The sequence below is a fragment of the Acartia tonsa genome, chromosome 13 (genome assembly GCF_053477335.1).
Source record: "Acartia tonsa isolate MP-2025a chromosome 13, ASM5347733v1, whole genome shotgun sequence".
Taxonomy (NCBI): domain Eukaryota; kingdom Metazoa; phylum Arthropoda; class Copepoda; order Calanoida; family Acartiidae; genus Acartia; species Acartia tonsa.
The window spans coordinates 11,264,309-11,280,762 of NC_137272.1; the positions used below are offsets into that span (position 1 = coordinate 11,264,309).

A 16,454-nucleotide genomic window follows, 5' to 3' on the forward strand; every position below is an offset into this window, starting at 1 on the left:
TCTCCCCTTCCACCCACCCCAAAAAAGTGTGCTCAGAAATACAATATTCTATTTAATCCCTTACAAGGGTGGTTTTAAATTCTCATGTACTTTTGCTTGTATAATAATAGAAATTAATTCCAAAAAAATCACGAAACCTATGCGTGATTTTCAGAGGTCGTTGGGGGGCAACACATAGTAAAACTGACGACCTTATCATCTGCCAACCAAATATTATATTAGATTTATTTTGCTTGTTGGCTATACGTAGTATCATAGCTACTCTACTAGTCCACAGGGATATTAAGGGGTAAATCAATAACTATAAATTGGTATACATACATGATTATAAACAAAATTACCCCTTGCTTACATAAAATTATTGTTTAAAAAGTTAAGCCGTCGCAAGTTTAGAACTAACCAATCGAACTTCGATAACAATATTCAAAGTTTTGAACCAACGAATAAGATAACGTGATTAGAACGGTGAGTACATTGTTATAAGTAAAGCATCTTAATAGCATAATATTAAAAAGTTTAATTTTTTTTATTCACGCGGTAAGTACAGTTTAATAGGGATTAAGGTGTAAATCAAAATTTGTTGATTTTTTTGTTGAACATCGCCAAATTAACCCATGAAAAAAAATAAACCCCCCTCCACAAAAAAAGTTCTTGTTTCTTATTCTTAAAAATAAAATTAAAAAATGAGGAATTTGATAAAAATATTAATATAAAATATGATATACATTTACAGTCCAATGTCACCTCCCTCCTTAACCAGTCCATTAGTACGTCCATCAGTAACGCCTACAAATGTACAGGTTTATACAGAAAACAAGGATGACAACATTCAAAAACTCTGCAAATTAAATCATCAAACAAACGATTATTGGAAAGACATTTATAACAGGCCTTTTCTTTCTCTCTCTCTCTCTCTCTCTCTCTCTCTTTCTCTCTCTCTCTGTCCTTCTCTCTCTCTCTCTATCTATCTATCTATCTATCTAACTCGTGAATCATCCATGCTTTGAAAATATTACGGACAAACAGACTGACCAACATGTCACAAAAGAAACTTCCAAAGTGTGAAGAAACTTATTGAACTTTGGGTAATTTACAAATGTTAATTTACCATGGTTAAACAGCACTCCAACACTCCCAAATTAATGGTCGCAAGCCAGACAGACAGACCCACGGATTAAGGGATAAGACAATGGACGACATAATAATCGTCACCCATTGTTTTATGTGTTGACTTTAAACGCGGCTAAATATATAATACTGCAGGGATTAATGGAAAATAGATTTAATTAAGTGACAATCTCCCCCCTATTTACTACGACATTCCAAGGAGGGAGGGGACATTGAACTGTAAATTGCACTGGTATCCAATGTTCTATAATCACAATATTGTATACGTTAGTTTAAACTTTTGGTGTTTTTATGATAATTTTGATTGATTTGCTATAAACAAATTGTGTCCAAACTTTTTAACCAATATTTATAATCAACAGAAGGGTTAATTTAATCCATCATGATTGGGGATGTTTTTTAATTTTTCATCCAATGTCCTATCCCTTAACATCCCTGGACACAAACTAATAGTTATTTCTCGTATCGTTTTATAAACAGCTTTCCGCGAATATAATGTACAATTATAAGATTAAAACCAGTTTTTTATAGCCCCGAGGTGCCAAAGGCACGGGCTAATAAACTGGTTTTAATCTCATGATTGTACATTTTATATTCGTAGAAAGCTGGATATAATTCGGTGCTAGACATAGTTTTTTCGTATGGATGAGAACCGGTTCCTATCCACCGGATTCGAATAAATACGAGAAACTTTATTACAAAACTTTCAATTAACTAAAATAGGTTATTTACAAAGACAACTTTAAAGTTTCTTTTCGAATAGATGTTGAAATAGTCTGTAATATACAGAGTGCTTTATGGATAGGCGTTGTATGGTTTTTTTTTACGAGAATGATAATATCCACTTACAGAATATTTGTAGAGACAGTTATGATTTTTGCAGATATTCTAAGGGATCAGACAATGAACGATAAATTGATGTATATTCCCAATGATGATTAATAAATTTAACCATTATAAAGTTAAAAATTATTGGACACTGCAAATTTGAAACAACCAATTATGATTTAGTAAAAAAATTTTAAGCTAACTATTGAGTCAGCATATTCTTTGGGTACCAGAAAAAATGTTATATTTTAATGCCCCCTCCCTCCACGCATAGGTGCATTATGGGGAAAAAAAGTATGTAATCGGGTTACGAGATATTAAATAAAAAACTTTTCTTATGATCACAATTTTGAACCAAATTTATGTACAATTAAATTTTAATCAAATTATATAACCGTATTGCATTTCGTTTTTGTTTTGTTAAAAGTACGCAACGAAGATAATTTGATATTAAAATGTACTCATAATATGTGCTTATATTAGGACATCAGAAGTACTAAACATTAACCCTTAACGGTCGGGGGGGGGGGGGGCGTTGAACGCCCCCCCATCCGGTTTTTTCTATCTCATTTTCTGTGTGTGAAAGATAAAGAGCACGAACTGCTTGACTTTTTAAGTATGGGTATGACATATAACTGAGAGTTGGAATTTTTTGAATATCTCCATCCTGGCGGGCACAGGATGCCAGCAAACCTGGCAGGGTCATCCAGGTAAAGAGCAAAAATATTTTTTTGACTAAAACAAAGCATTTTATCATACCAAAATATTAAAAAATCCTCTAGTAGTACATCCTTACATAAAATAAAGGTGTTCAAGTCACTTTCAGGTTCCAGGTATGATCCTGCAGGTCCTGGTCCTCCAGGTCTCCAGAAATCTTTAAAAGGCTCCTGTGGCCGCAATTTTTGACTTAGAGACTTCAAATTTTAAACTTAAACTTTTCTTACATGTCTACATAACGTATTAAAATTTCATGAAGATCCGCCGCCGTTTTCCCGCCGACCGCCTACTGCGGCGGCTGGCAGCTGCTAAGTACAGCTGCGGCTGCTGAAATTTATATTTTGAAATTTCTAATGTAAAATTTACATAAAGATAAACATTTTCTGGAAAAAAATTTTTCTTCTAGCTTCAAAAATAAGAAAATTACAGCCGTTTGAAATTTTTAAGTAAAAAAGACCTAAAAACAAAGGTTGTTAAATAAAAGGGTGAAGGAAGCGAAAATTGACTTAGACTTATAAAAGGTCGGAAATTCATTATCAAACAGGGGACTTGCACAAAAAAATTTAGCCCTCTAGCTTTAATAGGAACTGAGATAATAAGGTGGGGCGTTGAACGCCCCCCCCCCCCCCGACCGATTAAGGTGCGGCAAGGGGTCCGACTGTAAAGGGTTAACAGCTATTTTTTGGGGTTTATATATTTTTTTCCAGAAGCTATTTTTCTAGGGAGGGTGAAGGTACTCTTCCTTAAATAGATATAAACCTTTCCTTGACCTAAGATAAGTTTTACCAAAAATGGATAAATATATCCGCCCGTCGGTTAGCTAGATTTTAAGCTTCAGACAGACACACAGATAGACATCCTAATACTTTTCTTAAAAAATATGATGTATATTTTAACAAAATTGTAAAAAAGCTGATTATAATTAAGAAAGAAGAGTAAATTGTAATACAGTAACATTATATGTTTATTGCATAAAAATTATGGGTTAGGCAGAATTTCAATAAGAATGTAGACAGATTATAACCAACCGTAGAAAGAACGACAAACATGCCTTACTTATAAAGTAGCTACGCTAATGCTACCTGACACCTATAAGATACGTATCTTTAATTTTTATAGAATTATAATGGATCGAACCACTTATCAAACAACTTTGCATAACATCATTAACAGGACAAACTTTTACCAAGATAAAATTAAATAAACATTAATATTCTATAATAAATTCATTAAAAGGCAACATTTGATTTTATAAACTAATTGTGTATCTTTTTGGGAAAAATATAAAGAAATTAAGTATGATGATATCCACATGCAACAAATTCTCCAAACGATAGATAACTTAAGTTTTTACACAAGATTAAATTAAGAGCAAGTTGGATTAAAAGCTTATAACTTCTGTAAATCATAAATATTAGGTAAAAAGGACCTAAAATCAAAGGTTGTTAAATAAAAGAGTTCGAAGCAAGCAATATTTGAAAATTCTTTATCAACCAGGGGAGCTACACAATAATTTTAGCCCTCTAGCTCAAATAAAAGCTGAGATATTAGGTGGGGGGCTTCTTAAAACATTTCTGTATAGAAAAAGGGCGAAAGAACTTATAAAACAATATATGCGCGTGAAAAAAGAGTTAAATGTGGGCTTGGTAACTGGTAATATGTAAATCACGCCGGGAAACATTTTAAACCATAACAATTCGTACAGACAAAGGCAATTTTTCTTAAAAACAAATTTAAAAGTAGAATATGAAAATAAAAATGTATATCCTATTATATAAAGTAGTAAGATTTATTTTGTTTGTAGCCTAATAAGATATCAATAACTACTGAAACGATACAGTGAAGCTTTTTATTGGTCATTGGATGGTTTTAGGCTATTATATTTTCAGGTTCAAGGTTGGTATGGTTTTAGTCTATTTTTGTTAGTAGTGAAAAAGTATCACAAGAGAGTTTCTGTCTTGGCTAGCCCCTTACTAAAATAAAAATAACAAGAATTTGTAGAACAACAATATGTTCTACCTAGTTTATTTTAAACTTTATTGTAAGGTGGTGTTTGTTTTGATTTTCTTGTTGAGCTTGATATGCGTAAAGTTTAACCAGATAGCAGCATTATTCACTAGTACCCAAACTTTTACTACTTATTGTCGGGTCTGAGTCTGGTCCATCATGCCATACAAGAGATGATAGAATTGTTAGCTACCGCCGCTATTTCTGGCGCATTCAATTACAGGGGAAAATAAAGGAAATACCTTGACCTGTAAAGATGCTCAAATCATTACCATGTACATTTAGGAATTCCAGATAAAGGTCGTGCAATCATAGGGTTGGTTGCAAGGACGTCCAAGCTTTATTAGGGTGATAAAATAAATAGTTGGAGGCAGGTAAACACCCCTTTACCCCCTCCCCACCTTATACGTCTAAGGTTGGTTTTCTGTTGGATGTTACTTAAGCTAATATCCTATTCGTTCAATTAATAGATGGCAAATATTTTTTAAAACTTAAAGACAGAATATCTGTCCACATCAAACTGAGATTCTTGGGAAATCCAATGGGGATTCCTGACTAATACTTTACCGGTCTGTAATTTCATAAAATTCCATGCAATAATTAGTAGAATTCGTTTACCCCTTTTTTTGTTGTTGATATTTTTGGTCTTGTTATCCTACAACAAGAAAGTTGTACATATGAAAGTAGCTAAAGATCTAAAATTTGCTGGTCCGAATGGAGGATTCTTTTTAGAGAAGCTTTATGAATATCTTTGGGTGGATTTAGGTTATTTTCTAACCTCCTTCATCCTTTCTTAGAGGCCAGGGGCGAAACAACTATATTATGTAATGCAGAAGAATTTTTATGTTTGAAGCTTATGATTTCGATATCAACTGAACCAATTGAGTTATCCATACAGGTTTCATGATGATTTGTAGGATATTTAGGACTTTTAGATTTAGGTTTTAGTATGGCTTTTGGCCATTTTTCAAGATCTTCCCTATCCTTTTCAAACAAAGCCCCTAGATGATTTTTTGTCTGACGTTAAAGTGTCATGGACAGCACCCTTGCCCGTATGAGGTAGGCCAACAGACTGAAAAATTATAAATATTGAAGAAAAAAGTTACAGCCTTTTAAAATCATAATTTCATTAGTGATTTTTGTTTGTTATTTTTTTGTTCAAATGTGTATTTTAATGAAACCATTGAAGAATGCGTTTGTTCTAGTACCCAAAGTAAATTAGAACCAGTGTCTCATTTCCATGTAACTATTCAATTTTAAGTTCTATGGATTTTTCTATGTTTTTTTCTTACACTGTATCATTGTTTAAAAGCAAGCTAAAGTGAATTGCGTATTGCGTCATTAAAACATGTAAGTCTTTAAACCGGAAATAATATAAAAAAAGAAAAATCTTCGAATATTCAAAAATGCATTAAAAAGGGTTTAGTTATGGTATCATGTTCTATCAGAAAACACGTATGTATATATTTATTATATTTTTAAATCTTTAAAAATTATACTTTGGTCAAAAATTAAATTTGTTGAACAATTCCTAATTTTAGAACGTCAAATCTCATTTTTTGTTTATGTTCCCCCTCTCCCCCCCCCCCAAATAAAAACGAGGATAATCGTCTTCCCTCCCCCATTGTAAAAATCCACATTTTAGTATGTGAAATGTTAAAAAAAAGTTTCTTACTGGTCCATATGCAAGTTGAAGGAAACCGTCGCTAAAAAAGCATTAGAACAAAAACAAGGATGACAACATCCATAAGTAGCGAAGCAAATAAAATAAGCGAAAACAAGCGATTAATGCTAATAAATATAGGGAATCATTACCAAAATTTCATCTTTAATAGCCAAGAATCACATTTTCCCCATAGTATTACGGACCGATAGACAAAGTTCATTATAGAGTAATTTTATTTTCCAAAGCTTACGGACGGACATACAAAAGTAATTATGTAGTAGCTTCGCTTAAAAAAATCACTCAGAATTAAGAAATTTTAGAGCAAACTACCAATTTGGATTATGCCAAAAGGATATGATTCCCTGGCGTTAGGCGTACTTTTCCTTGTTTTAAGCGCGTAACTTTACAACACAATAAGCGATGATGGGTAAGAAAATGCCATTTCTCAAAGTCGCACGCGGTCGTACGCAATATTGGAAATATCACGCAAACTTAAGATGTAAATTTTCCCAGTTTGAGAAAAATACATCTTGGTATCCTAGCGAATTTAGAAATCTTACATGTATTGCTTTTATCTTGACGAGAAAATAAATAAATTAAACAATATTTTACCGCGAAAATATTAAATTTGCGTCACCTTTCAAACATTGCGTATGACGGCGTTCAATGCACATTCTAATTTGATATATCATATATTATGTAAATCATTTTTAAGGTTATTTTGTGAAACATATTGGAACCAGTCATCAAATGAAAAATAGGTAAAATGTTAAAAATAATTAACTTTAAAAGTGTCATTTATTTAATACAGTATTTTGTTCCTTGAAAAAAGATCATTTATTTTGAAAATTATGAGCTAAGTATGATGTACTTCTATATAACGCGCGTGGGAAAATAAGTGAAATGTACAAAGTACACCGCTCTCTATCCACAATTACCCGTGCAAAAAACAAAATTTAGTTTTAGGTTGGGGATATTGTGCGTAAATTACAATGATACCCAAAGTTTTTTTTAATGTTATCTAATTCTTTAGCTAAAAACTTTGGGTTCCTTTTTAAAATTGTACTTAGTTTATTTTCTTATACATTTTTTTATAATTATTCTTTTACCAAAGGATAGTAAAATTAGACCGACAATGTACCCTTCTTCCCTGCCTGTCAAGAAATTAATTTCAGTAAAAGAAACTGTTAAAAAAAGTTTTAGCTGAAATACCAGGGATCTAAAGTAATAAGATAATCACTAATAAATTGATGTATATCCCAAAATTACCCTTTACAATTAGTGGTTGAAAAGTTTTAACACTTAACTTAAAGAACCAACCAATCGAAATTCCTCAAGGTTGGTAAGCCAACGAGTAACGTTGATATAAAACTTTGGGGACTAGTGTAATAAACAGCCCAATGTCCCCTCCCTCCCCGCGAAGTTCTCACTGTACATATTTGCTAAATTAATGATTCCTGTTTGAGACAATATATTTCAAAATTACCCAACATTAGTGACACACATCAGGGATATCAAGGGATAAGACAATGGGAGAAAATTTGATATAATTTCCCAATGATGATAATTAAAATTAACCCTACTGTAAATTATTATTATTTTTGAAAAAATCCTAACACTGCTAGTTGAAACTAACAATTCAAGATTTAATGAAAGTACCCAAGTTGCATACGCCAACAAATGAGAGAATTGTATAATTTATGGACCAATACCACCCCCCCCCCCTCCCTGGAAAACACACAAACTAAAGTGTCCAAACCAACCAACACAAACTTTAGAGGCAATATCACAGATTTATTAATAAAAAACAAGTTATTGACAATTATTATTTTAGGTTGAGTTAGGATAAAAAAATATTAGGAGTGTTTATTACACTAGTCCCCAAAGTTTTATAATAACGTTTTCTTATTCGTCAATTGTGATTGGTTGATTCATTTCAAGTTGAGTGTACAATCGTTTCAACCACTAATCTTAATCTACAGAAGAGGTGATTTGTGTATCATCATTGGGGATGTATATAAATGTATCGGTTATTGTCTTATCCCTTTAGATCCGTTGGATAAATTAGCTATTGAACAAGATTTAGCTGTATTTTTAATAACATAAATAAAGGATAGTCCCAACTTTCATTGGATATATTTTGCAGTACGTACTTTATAAATACAACAATAATTAAAACATCCATGAACATTAAGCTCGAAAAATTGCGTACATACATCTTTATGGAGTTGTTTTATTGTAAAATTATAGCTATTAAAAAGTTGAATATTTTTTACCCTCCCCTCCTGTTATCATAATAAAAAATTTATAAGAAAAGAAAACTTTAATACCATTTTTTTGGGATTTGTTTTTAAGCTTTTACCACTATTTTTCTCATCTCTCATCGTTGAAGCTTTATATCCAATATTTCTGCTTAATATTTTTCTTATAATTGTCCTAGTACAATCAAAATTTTACTATATACGACCTTGAATAATTAATTAATTTAATAAAATAAAAGATATAAAGCACACAACATTACGGTTAATTAGTAGAAATCCTCTTTAAACCTTTTCCTAGAGAAAGGAGAATGGTTCTTTTAAAAAATATATGTAAAAGTTGTATGTGTTTATGTTTAAAGCTCAGTGTTTGTATGTTAGACTTAAGACCTCAAAAATGACATATAACAGTTAGGGAGTTGAATCCATTTTTATAGAAGCAGAAATATAATCTATGATTATGGTTTTGACCCTCTAAAACTGTAATCTACCTTTCCACTTTCCCCTCTCTTGGTGAAGATATCTTCAACGCCGATACGATTTTTGAAATGTAAGATTCTACTTTCCCTTCTCTTGGTGAAGATATCTTCAACGCCGATACGATTTTTGAAATGTAAGATTCCACTTTCCCCTCTCTTGGTGAAGATATCTTCAACGCCGATACAATATTTGAAATTTAAGATTCCACTTTTGCCTCTCTTGGTGAAGATATCTTCAACAAGAGAGACAAAAGTGGAATCTTATATTTCAAAAATCGTATCGGCGTTGAAGATATCTTCACCAAGAGAGGGGAAAGTGGAAGGGTAGATTACAGTTTTAGAGGGTCCAAACCATAATCATAGATTATATTTCTGCTTCTATAAAAATGGATTCAACTCCCTAACTGTATAAAGAGTTTATTTTATTTATTTTGATCTTTTTTGAAGAAATAAATGTAAACTTGTGACCTATTTCATTTTGGTCATTCTGAACCATATTTAAAGGAAAGAGAAGGAAAACCAAAATTCTATTTATCAAACTAAAGCCCTATTAAAGAGTACTTATCTATGTCTATCAAGTCTTATAGCTTTAAATTCGTACAGTGTCTCTTTTACTAAGAAAAAACATGAATTAAATGTACTTTGAAACTTATTTGACTAGTAGTGGTTTTTCAACAAGCCTCTAGGGGCTTCCCGGGACCAATGAGAAGCTACTTTGTAAAGACTAATGAGAACCATATCGGTTACACACAGATAGACCCTTGGACACCCTATACAACCTATGTTTGTATTTTAATAATTTTTGTTAGGGATAAAAATAGATTATAAATAATACTACTCCAAAGTATAATCTCTACTTGGTACCTATACATTTTTTTGGAGAATAAAGGGTTGTAAATTAGCATTGTCACTCTCTTCTTTAAATAACTATATTGTTAATGTTACTATAGAAATTAAATTTATTTATATTTTTGAACATATTATTAAAAGAACTTTTTTATACAGGGAGAAAGGGGACAAGTACTATAAATTACACTGATCTCCAAAGTTTTTTGACACGTTTTCTCCTTCGTTAGCTTAAAACATTGGGGTACTGTAATTTTTTTATCAATAATTTTATGCTAAATAAGGGGTAATTTTGGATATACATAAATTTTGTCTTATCCCCTTAGATCCCTGCCTTAAATACGTTATCTCTCTCATTTAGTTCATATTTAGAAAAACTGTGGATTAATTGTTGGTGGGGGGGGGGGGGGGGGATAGATAAAAAGAGGGGATGGAACGATGTTATGTTGATAAAAAGTGGGAACTCTATTACATGAATTATACGATACATATTATATACATTATACATACATATGTAGTTAGTATTTTCATTAGAAAATTTCTACCACAGATTATATCAATTACAAGTAGGCTTAATACGAAATATTAAAATCATTTCTAAAAAAAAATAAAAATTTGGTTCCAAACTTGAAATGTCTTCAGCCGTAAACGAGATCTTATTTGGAAGCACTAACATATCATACAACTTTAGTTGATTGTATATTTAACAAGGATGACAAAATCCATAAGAAGCGAAGACAACGGACAAAATGAGTTAGAGACAGCTTAAATTGCCTCCAAAAAATAACGTCATACGAAAAAATTGACCAATGAAAGGCCAGTAAGACTTTTACCATTGGTCAATTACAGTGTATGTTTACTGGCCTATCATTGGTCAATTGTATTGTAAGACGTCCGTTTTTGGTGGCATTTTACGCTGTCTCAGTGAGTTATAATGCAGATGTTCAGTGGTCATAAAAAAGTGGGAGAGAAAAAGCATGTCATAAATAATAGAGAATCAGCAGTCTATCTTAAATAGCATCTGTGAAAATATAATTTCCCCCAAAGCAAGACAGACAAAGCAAAATGTAGAGTAGCATCGCTACTAAAATTGTAGTAAATAATACATCCACCCTAACCCTAATATAAAATGAGTACTATAATATGATATAATGTATAATACATATATATATGTTTAAGCTTAGTAGTAGTAATATTGAAGCCGGCTAACGTAGTAGCAACGTATCCATAGTTAGTTAGTTCATTAGTGATTCAGGGATAAGAGACACGCAACTACAGTTTTGATTAGTCTTATTATATATGTTTTTTCCTGTTATTATAAATTGAATAATTATAAGTTGAATTTGAATTCCCGAATGTGTACACAGTTTCCTCGGTGTTTCCTCATCCCATCTCAATATTTACTACTAGCTTAAAAACTTCCAAAAAAATCAAAATTTGAAAAATTTAAATTTTGAATGTATAACCACCGAGGAAACTGTGTACACGTTGGGCAATTCAAATTCAACTTACCATTAATATGTTTTAAAACACAGTGGTCCTCAAGGCAAAAGAAGTTTGACAAAACCTACCATAAAAACGGACTATATGACCATCAAATATACACATTGGAGGGCCAGGAACTGATTTTCTTAAAATCATAGCTGTTCCTTCTTGGGGTTTATTCCATTTTAAAGTTAACAGACCAAATTCCCTAAAAAATCAAGGTTGTTTGTCACGATTTTGTTGCTTTGGATTCAAACCTTTATGACTTTGGCTGTATGAAAGACTCATGAAAGCTAAACCTACCATTGGAAAGCCTATTGAATGACAATTTCAGACATAGCTTTAAATTTTTTGTAGCTTTCTTACTTTTTGCTCTACAAGGAAAATTGTAACCAAAGGGAGAAAATTTATTGATAAATCTATTCTCAGAAAGGCTTTCACTAGGGTATTTTGATATAAATTTTTCAGGATTTTTCTTATGTTCAGTGATTCTTTTGATGACAAATGCAAAAAATACACTTTCATACATTTAATTTGGTATATTTGCATTTTTTCTACCTTGTGCCAAAATTTTTTTATAAAAATTATAAGTTGGTGTATATTTTTTTGTCCAAAATTGTACATAAATTTCAGGAATAAATATTAAGAACCATCAATTGCTACATTTTACATGTGTAGTTTTAAATTTCCTATATTTATGGTTGTGTAGGAGCCTCAAAAATGCTAAACCTACCATTGTAAAGCTTGTTGAACACTCTATCGAAATAAATCTACGACTTTAAAAAAAAATTGACTTAAAACGCTTGCACAGGATTTATGTTAGGTGTAATAAATTTCACCAAAAATATTTTCTTTCCTACAAAATTTGGAGTAGAAGGGAGGTTACAAAGCAGTAATAGTTATCACATGTCCTGTTTCAACACCAATCTATGGAGGGGGTGTGCCCCCCCCCCAAAAAAAAAATGGTGCAGGGCTTAGGTGCCCCCCCCTTTCCCCCCCTAAAAAAGGAGGGGGGTAACATTTTGATAGTTGAAAATAATGCAAAATTTAAAAATTAAAAAAAATATTTTTTTCAAAACTCAACAAGATATAACATACCCCCCCGATGAATATTATAAGGTACAGGGAAAGGAAGAAATTTTACGTATTATATAAAATGTGCATTAAATTCTTTTTTTCTCCCATTATAGCTAAAATTAAACTTTTTCACATAGTTCTTGATTTTTCCTAACGGTTAAGCTAACTTTTAACATAATCCTTGCTTTAAACCAATGTATAGTTACTTAGAAATTGATAAAATAAGCGATATTTTTTATTGAAAACCAAATACAATAACAAAGCTAGAAACTGGTTTTTTTAGTATCCAATTAACTTTAGATGGCCCATCTCTTGCCCACCTTTAATTACAAAATTTGTAAATAATAAAGATGCAATATTTCTTTATAAACAGTCTGATAAAAGTGTAAACTAATTCTCCAAAGTGGGTTGTTTATAGTCCAACACAATAAAAAAGGATATTATCACTTCAAATAATCTCTGAGATTCAACCCTTTGTAAACAGTAAGGTATTTTTTTGTCAATAATACAAACTTAAAATAAATCTTTATTACTTAATTTCTACGTTATTACAGCATGAATTAACAATTAATTAACAGTAAGTAAATAGTTAAACTATATGTGACAAGTTAAATATCCCTACAAACATTTTAATAAAGAAAAAAGTTCAGATTTTCCCTGTTTTTCCAGTTTTCCCTCCCAAAATACCAAAAAATCAAGGCTTATATCCTTGATATTTTAGTTAATATGACGTTTTTAGTTGATCAGTTTATTGAAAGGTGCTTAGAAAATGTTAAGATTTGATAATATGATGAGAAATTTTTACCTTTACACTCCCTTTAAGTATTCCCTCCTCCAGGTTGTTTTTGGTCTACCTGGTTTCCTCTTTCCTATTTGGGGGTTCCAAGTCAAGGCCTGGATATATCATCATGCCCTTTCCTTAGTGTGTGCCCCAACCATCACCATTTCCTCTGTTCTATTGTCAGTTTAATGTCTTACATGTCACTGCGCTCTAGAAGCTCAGCATTTGTGATCTTATTTGGCCAAAAGATCTAGTGGATTCTCCTGAGACATTTATTGATATATGTCTGTAGCTTGGAGACCACTGCTGTGTTTAGGAACCAAGTTTCAGCCCCATACAGCAAAACAGAGAGAACATCTTAACTTGGTCTTTATGGAGATGTTGTTGGAATTCAAAATTTTGTTCAGGCTGGCAAAGGCTGTCCTAGATTTGTTAATTCTAGCTTTAACATCTGTTAAAGTGCCTCCAGCTTCATCAATTTTACTTCCAAGTTACTCAAAACAATCTACATCCTAAAAAATTTGGTCTCCAATAGTAATTGGTTCTTGGGAATTTGCATTTAATTTGAGTATTTTGGTTTTAGGAACATCAATTTTTAGTCCAATTTTCTTGGAAGTTTCAGCTATCATGTTAGTCCTTCTTTGCATTTGACTTCTATTGCTTGTTAACAAAGCAATATCATCAGCAAAGTCCAAAACTCCCAAATATTTTGGATTGCCAAATAGCTCCCAGCAAATGCCATCATTACTTTCACAGTTCTTCATGATCCAGTCAATGGCAAGGAGGAAAAGGAAGGGAGAAAGAAGGCATCCTTGTCTGACGCCCGTTACAATCTCAAAAAAGGTTGATAGTTTCTCTTTATACATTACATTTCCACCTCCTTTATGAAAGATAGCTTTAATGATATTGATTATCTTTTCTGGAATGCCATAGTGTCGGCAGATTTTCCAGAGAGATCTTCTGTCTAAAGAATCAAATGCTTTTTTGTAGTCAATGAAGTTTACAAAGAGCTCAGAGTTCCATTCCTTGGATTGCTCTATGATGATTCTTAGAGAGGTTACCTGATCAATATTGGAATGGTTTAGTCTAAATACAGCCTGATTAGGTCTTAGCTTTTCATTAACCTTTTTCTTTATTCTATTAAGAAGAATCTTACTAAGGATACGGCTAGGTACTGAAAGAAGCATTATCCCTCTGTAGTTTCCACATTGGGTCAAGTGTCTTTTTTTGGCTAGTAATGAGATATGTCCATTCTTCCAGTCCTCTGGGCATAACTCATCATTCCATATCTTTGTGATCAAAGGTAGGAATGCCTCAGCAGATGTATCTAGGTCTGCTTTTATGACCTCAGCTGGTATGTTATCAGGTCCAGTGGCCTTGTTATTTTTCAAATTTTTAATGGCCTATTTGATTTCCAATAGATTTGGCGCTTGACAGTTAATGTCAAGTGCATCTGAGGGTGGAATCTCAGTTTCTTCCTCTGGAACTGGAAGATTTAGCAGTTCAGTGAAGTGCTCTGCCCATCTATTTGGAATATCTTCATCAGTTTTAAGGAGTGAACCATCCTTGTCCCTAATGTGTGATCCTGATTTGTGTACTTTACCTGCAATGCACTTAGTAATCTCATAGACATCTTTCATTCTATTTTTATTAGCTGCATTTTCTGCTTGCATAGCAAGGTTTTCCAAGTGTTCTTTTTTGTCAATTCTGACACTTCTTTGGATTTCCCTGCTGAGCATCTTATACAGGTCTTTATCTTCTGGAGAGTTTCTATAAAGTGTCTTTTGTCTTACATCTCTTCTTTGATCCATGAGATCAATGGATCTTTTAGTGATCCACGGCTTTTGATTAGCCTTTTTGAAACCTAATTATTCTTGGCTAGTATCATTAAAAACTTTTTTGATACTTTGCCCAATATCTTCAACTCCATCTTCCTCTTGAAGAGTCAACAACTCAAATCTGTTCTTTTGAGTGAGCTTAAACTCTTGTAGCTTTTCAGAGTTTTGAAGGGTTGTTAAATTATATTTCTTCCTGGGGTTAGGGTTTGAGTCCTGCTTTTTAAATCTAAGCCGAACTTTAGAAGATAGAAGATAATAGTCTGAATGGTCCTCTTTCAACCCTGACATCAAGGAGAGAACCTTTTATACATCTAGATATACAGATGTGGTCTATCTGTTTAAAGGTTCTTTGATCTGGTGATCTCCAGGTGGCAGTATGAATCTTCTTGTGTTTAAAGATGGTTCCACCAATGACAAGTTTGTTTTCAGTACAAAAACTTACAAGTCTATCACCATTGTCATTTTCCTTGCCATTACTTAAGCCTAGGCCATATTTGCCCATTTCTTCTAAATTCTCATTATAACTCCCCTCTTGAGCATTGAAATCTCCTAGGAGCATGGTCAGGTCCTTTTCTTTATGACCATTCTTAAATACAGAGTCAAGCTGGTCATAAAATTCGTTTTTGACCTCTGTATCTGCTTGTTCTGTAAGAGCATATACTACTATAATCTCAGATTGATGTTTATATCTGAGGATTTGAAGTAAGCCTCCATGATTCTTGGACCATGGGGTTAACAACTGATCATGGCCTGCTCTGCTTGCTTGGTCAGCATAAGAGCCACCCCTTGCTTATGTCCTAGATTCTCATTCATATGGCCTGAGTAAAGTATTTTCAAGTCAGAATGATGTTTTAACTCTCCATTATTTGTCCACCTTGATTCGGTGATAGCCAGGATATCAACCCTGGCTTTAAGCATTTCTCAGCAAATGTTTTCTTTCTGGCCTGACTGAAACATTGTCCAAACATTCCAGGTGCAAATTTTTGCTGGTCTGCGGGAATTCAGAATCATCTGCCTGACTAGTCCTTTAGCGGTTTCCCAGCCAAACATCATATTGTTGTTTCCAACCTCTACTTCGTTCCCAAGCCCAAAGTTAAATTGGTCTTTACTTTGTGCAGATTGAATGTGAGCAGGTTTTTTTCTATGGAAGGATTGTTAGCCCCACCCAAATCCCCTGAACTGGGGGAAGTTACCAGAATTTAGAAGGGGAAGAGTTAAAAAAGATGAAAAAAATTCCCAGAGATGTCTAAGGAGGTGGGGGGAGGGATTGAAATCACCCCCCCCCCCTATTTTTTTAAAAAAGATATATAGCAGATAATACCCCCCCACCCCATAAAAGTGTTA

General features: G+C 32.7%; 1 protein-coding gene across 1 annotated transcript in view; it reads left to right on the forward strand.

Annotated features, from left to right (window-relative positions):
* Nucleotides 1-7,060: 7,060 nt before the first annotated feature.
* Nucleotides 7,061-16,454, forward strand: part of LOC145304075 (uncharacterized) — a 32,835-nt gene continuing 23,441 nt past the window's right edge. Inside the window, exon 1 of the mRNA XM_080145835.1 lies at nt 7,061-7,107. Within this exon, the coding sequence (XP_080001961.1) occupies nt 7,097-7,107 (11 nt within the window). The 5' untranslated portion in view covers nt 7,061-7,096. The remainder of the gene's footprint in view (nt 7,108-16,454) is intronic.